The following is a 5,802-nucleotide window of genomic DNA, read 5'->3' on the forward strand; positions in this document are numbered from 1 at the left end:
GATTTAAAATGAGTATAAGACATTAATAATAAAATATCTTTACTGGAAATCAAGACTGTGAGCTAATTCAGAAGTATGATCTTACTTCTGCGAGTATCTTGTGAATGTACTTTAGTCTTTCCTTTGTGGGTAGCAGCAATGTACATCTTTTAAACAGTAGACCTGAGAAAGTAAAGAGACACATGAAAAAATGACAACAATGTAATTAACTTAAGAATATCTATAACTCACAGCATAATGTTTCCTGAAAGTCAAGTATACGATAGTGGGCTGTGAGCTGATAGAGTTTTTAAGAGGAAGTTTGGGAGGAAGGGTGCAGAACACTTATATATGGTGTTTACCAAGTGACTCTGGTGTCCACCTAAGAGGCTATGGCATAAAATCTTACAAAAAATTGTGAAATTGATGCTATAGTACAGATACGAGAAAGTATTTAGATTTAAAAAGATACAATAACCAAACACGAAACACAACAGGGAAACTCTACTGTCTTTATTCCACAGAAAACATATTCCAATATCTCTTAAAATTAAGCTCATGTCCACCATGGAAAATGTTTTAAGAGTTGCTAATGGAAAGAATGAGAAAAGAGATTTTGTACTCCTTTCTCCAAATACAAAAACTTGAAGTCGTAAGTACTTAAAATTTCAGAGATTAGAAGTCGGTTTTTCTCTCACAGAAAGTATCCAGTTTGGATGAAATATTTATCTCTTCCTTCAGAGATATCCTTTTATGGGGCTTGCATGTTAAGAATGTATAGAATTTTGTGTTTAGATATTTAAAAAAAAAAAAAAAACCCTTCAGTTTCCCAGTGAGATATGTAACTTGAACTACAGTGACAGGAAGTGTATGGTTGTAATTTGTTTCCTCTAACTTTAAGTGTTCTGTTTTCCTAAAATGGCAATACATTGTTAACATTCCTATAAGGCCAAATGTCCTCAAACTAAAAATAAGATACATGGTAGGAAAATATATATCTGAATATCACGACTTTCTTCAGTTTTCATCTTCTCTGCATTTACTTTTTTACATAATATAATAACTACTTTATATATAATTCTGTAGAATCTATGGGAATTGAATCTATTTTTAGAAGTTGCTATGTTTGGGCAACACATGACCAGAATTGAGTTTTAAACATAAGCCCTCCTTATTTTTGTACATAAAAAGACATTTTCAGTGTTTAGTTTTCAGGGTGAGTTCTCTTCCTTTCATGTTTTGGCATCCAGTCCCATGGCATATCATAGCTGGGGAATTGTAAGCTATAACTGTATGTTGGTTGCCTTTTCTAATGTAGAACGCCTATTTTTAAGGGTTTCAATTTACCATAAAAACCAATACTGGCTGACTTATTTGTTCTTTTAACACAGGTGCTCTGCTATACCCTTTAGAGACTAACTTCTTTAATTTCTTCCCACTAAAATAGAGTCAGATGTAATGTTCTTTCCACACTGGCCATCTGCTCTGTTTTGTATGAAGAAGCAAATTAAAATTTATAATCCTTAGAATGGAGAATTCTGAAAATGTTATTTTAATGTCGGAAAACAAGAACAGATCAGATAGGAATGGCAACATGAGGAAATGGTAAGTATATAAAACATTTGTCTAAAGAATTAGTCATAAGCTAGGTGTCTGCACAAAATTTAAATGGAAGGTTGAAATCATTACATGAGTAAAACCATTTTTAAAAGCTAGCTTTTAAGATTAATACATATTTGTATTTTTAACTGAATTATCCACATAATTGTCTTAATGCTATTTTGTTTGTTTATGCAATTGAACCTGGTCAGGGAGAAAAAATTCTTTCAAATTAAAACTAAAGAATAAGTTTTTCCCAAGTAGCCTTCCTCCGCAGCCGATGATACTGGAAAAAAGATATTCACAATGACAAGTAGCAAAAAGTAATTGCCCTATTCTGTTACAGGCTTCACAAAGCCTAATCATAAATACTGAAACCAATAACATTGTAACCAGATTACAGACCTTTCATTTAGCCTTACTAAGTATACTTGTCAAATACACTTTGATGTATTTACACATCTATATAGTCTTATTTTATTATCTTAAAGCTAGGCATCCTTGGGCTACTAAAAGGCAACTGACTCTTACGCCTTTATTTACATCTCAACATCACTCTGATATTTACTTTTATTGCCATGTTTTGGTTAATTATAAGTAGCTTCATAATTAAACTGGTGTCATTAGTCAAGTCAAAATTAGAATTTTATTTCAGCACTCTTAGGGAGAATGAAATCAATGAATGGGGTAAAAGACATAAATGATTACAAATCAAGGGAAGAAATTGTCCAGAATTTCCTTTGATAAGGTTAATTTAATAATAGCATAATGATTTATTAGTAAATGTGCACAGTGCTTTAAAAAAAAAAGAAAACCACTGTTTCTGATAAGAGAATAAGTGATTTTCCACAATAATATGCTTAAATTTCTATTTTAAGAACTAGATTATGGTTGAAAGGGAAAAGCAGTACAGAGATAAAACTCATTGGATTCACAGGAAGTAAAGCATAGAAAAATACATCAATTTCCTAAACTGGCAAGCCACCTAGACAATAAGCACAGGTGACATTGTATCCACATGAAATCACAAGGACTGACACTTTAAAGTGCATTCTCTCATCTTTAAATATAAGTGTAAGGGACTGTTATTAAGGGAAAGTCCTCACACTGAAGAGTAAAAGCATCATAGAAATAGGAAGTATTCCATTTCGCACAGGCCTTACAGAATTGTATAATAAAATCCCCTTAACTAAGTATAGTTCTTTACTTGTTACACTTCTCATTACATTACATAAATTACCTAGAGATCTGTAGTGTTCCAATATAGTGGAGTCTTGTCTCCTGTCAGGCAGCTCAAGGTTATGAAAGTCCTGTAGTAAAAGTCTTTTGCTTCCTGATGAGGTTGAGATATAATTAATAATGTGCTGGCTGACTGTTTTGGACACCATGCTTAGCATGCTGATATCCTTCACTATCAAAAGAAACATATATATATATATATATACACACACACACATATATATGAACGGCTTAAATACAAGAACATCACTATTAGCACAATCTATTAATTTATAATAGATTAATAACAATAATAATATTATTAATACTAATAAATAAATAAATAATAAATTAATAAAAGTGGGGAAAAAGGAAAATCTTAAAATTGTTTTAAATCTAGTTCTCAATGAATTAGAAACATTGGGGATGTAACAGTCAAATTACCATGTCATTATAATTAGTAACATGTTTTAAAGCATTTGAGTATAATATTTTCTTTGAGTACCACTTACCTAACACTGATGAAATTTTAAAAATAAAAAATGTGAACACCATTAACATTCTAGCAGGGCCTAAGATGACAAACTAGTTCTTGGGGAAAATAAAACATTCAATTGTCCATGTAGCCTACTCATAGACCCCAAACCTCACCTGACAAACATCTTAAGATTATTTGGAATATTTCCAATGGCAAGGCTTTAAAATTTCCAAGCGTTGATAAGGGCTGAGAATCTGGGTCAAGGATGTTGGGAAAATGGCTGGATCGATGATTACTACGTCTGTATTTCTGGTTGGGAATCAAAGTGAAACTGGTATTTACTCTAGATGCCATCCTTTTTCTTATCTCATGAATTTATCCTGATTAGAAAAACAAAGTAAAAGAGACAACGAAGAAAGGAAGTCATAATGATGAAGAGCTGTTGTTTTTTTAAATGGAGAGGTTCATACTTTGATGGGCAACACCCGTCTCTTTATATTTACAAAACTTTTAATGTGATGTCCAATTTATGGAGTCCAACCAGTAGAGTCTATTTATTCATCTCAGCATGATATGAAATACTTAAAGATCTTTTCCCTCTTAGCCAAATAGTTTAGATAGAGCTTTAGCAGAAAATGAGATGTATATTTGGATGAGATATATTCTAAGAAAAGAAATGTGACATTTTTATGTGACATTTTTAAAGGGGCTTCCCTGGTGGCACAGTGGTTAAGAATCCGCCTGCCAATGCAGGAGACACGGGTTCGAGCCCTCGTCCGGGAAGATCCCACATGCCGCGGAGCAACTAAGCCCATGAGCCACAACTACTGAGCCTGCGCGTCTGGAGCCTGTGCTCCGCGACAGTGAGAGGCCCACGCACCGCGATGAAGAGTGGCCCCCGCTCGCCGCAACTAGAGAAAGCCCTCGCACAGAAACGAAGACCCAACACAGCCAAAAATAAAGAAATTAATTTAAAAAAAAAACATACTATACATAGCACTTTGCTTCAACATTCAATTTAGCAGATATTTAAAAATAATCATTAAAATTACACAAGTAACGTGTGCATTGTCAAAATTTTACAAAATACAGCAAAACAAAAAGAAGAAAATTAAATTCATTTGGTTTTTAACATTTAAAATTAAGCACTTTGGTTTATATCATTCCAGAATTTTACATATACATTTCATTTTTACAAAAAAAGAGGGAATCTCTGTTCACACTATTTTGCAATCTGCTTTTTCAGTTTTTTTTTTTTTTTTTTAATGGCTGTGTTGGGTCTTCGTTTCTGTGCAAGGGCTTTCTCTAGTTGCGGCGAGCAGGGGCCACTCTTCATCGCGGTGCGCGGGCCTCTCACTGGGGCCTCTCACTGTCGCGGCCTCTCTTGTTGCGGAGCACAGGCTCCAGACACGCAGGCTCAGTAGTTGTGGCTCGCGGGCCTAGTTGCTCCGCGGCATGTGGGATCTTCTCAGACCAGGGCTCGAACCCGTGTCCCCTGCATTGGCAGGCAGATTCTCAACCACTGCGCCACCGGGGAAGCCCCTGCTTTTTTAGTTTTAATTGTAACTAGAATTGTAATTTCTTTCCATGCCAATAGATACACTTCTGCAAGTATATGTACTGATATTTTAAGAACTGCATGGGATTCCATCAAATGGAAGAATCTTAATTTATTTAATCCATAAGATTGCTTTTAACTTTTCACAGTAGGCATTTTAAAGCATTTTCATTATAGTAAAATATACATCTGGCCTAGGATTTGTTCTGTTTCTCTGAGGACCAGGTAACCTGGGACTTGGGTGGGGGCCTGTGGGCTCTTCAGAGACTCACTGACACCCAATACCCAGGGGACTTTAGTGTGTCAACTACACACTACATATATTTTTAAACCTCTGAGAGGATTGAAACACAATAACCCAAATTCTTCTAAAACTGAACTCTCCTCTTACAATTCTTTATTTTCCTCAGACCTGAACGTTTTGGGGGAGATAGCAGGCTTTTCTGAAAACCCTAAAGGTGTAATTCCAAATTATTTCTGGTTTCCTCTCAGCCCTCTAGAGAATGAGAATCACGAGCCCAAATAATCCTAATAAGACGATGTTTCAATACCCTGCTCCACCCCACTCATTCTTGCCCACGTGTGAAAGGCTTTGAGGGCTCTCTTGGATGAACTTTCCCCCCCCTTTTCAGAGAAAACCGTCCAACAGCAATTCACTAGGATTTCTACTTTGTTTTAACCTAAGAAAATCCTTTGAAGAGACCCACCCCCATCTGCTCGGGAATTAGCCCAAAACATCTCCAAAGAGGTAAACTAGGGAGGCCATAAAAGAGAAACTGGTCAATATAAGAGTCAAAGCACACTGTGGTGCATTTTTGACCCTCTTCAGCCCATGAAAAGATGAAACTATCTCCAGAAAGCATTGGGGGGAAAAATCTCTTTTTACCACAGATTTTGACAGTTTTCCGGCAAAAGGGTCACAGGAAAATGGGACTTAATCGTTTTGTCCTACCATCCTCAAATTTCTTAC

General features: G+C 35.4%; 1 protein-coding gene across 7 annotated transcripts in view; it reads right to left on the reverse strand.

The window, feature by feature from the left end:
• The window catches only part of FBXO47 (F-box protein 47), a 48,314-nt gene that overhangs the window by 20,801 nt on the left and 21,711 nt on the right, over positions 1–5,802 (reverse strand). For 3 of the 7 annotated variants that reach the window (XM_082442382.1, XM_082442381.1, XM_082442378.1), the window contains exons 2-4: positions 3,448–3,654; positions 2,819–2,989; positions 86–162 (exon numbers count right to left, since the gene is read on the reverse strand). In XM_082442382.1, the coding sequence (XP_082298508.1) occupies positions 86–162; positions 2,819–2,989; positions 3,448–3,628 (429 nt within the window). In that variant the 5' untranslated portion in view covers positions 3,629–3,654. Of the gene's footprint in view, positions 1–85; positions 163–2,818; positions 2,990–3,447; positions 4,519–5,802 lie in introns of those variants that run through there. The other 4 variants (XM_082442380.1, XM_082442379.1, XM_082442383.1 and 1 more) reach the window with 4 other exon arrangements.

Source organism: Balaenoptera physalus, assembly GCF_965194825.1.
Source record: "Balaenoptera physalus genome assembly, chromosome: 20".
Lineage (NCBI taxonomy): Eukaryota > Metazoa > Chordata > Mammalia > Artiodactyla > Balaenopteridae > Balaenoptera > Balaenoptera physalus.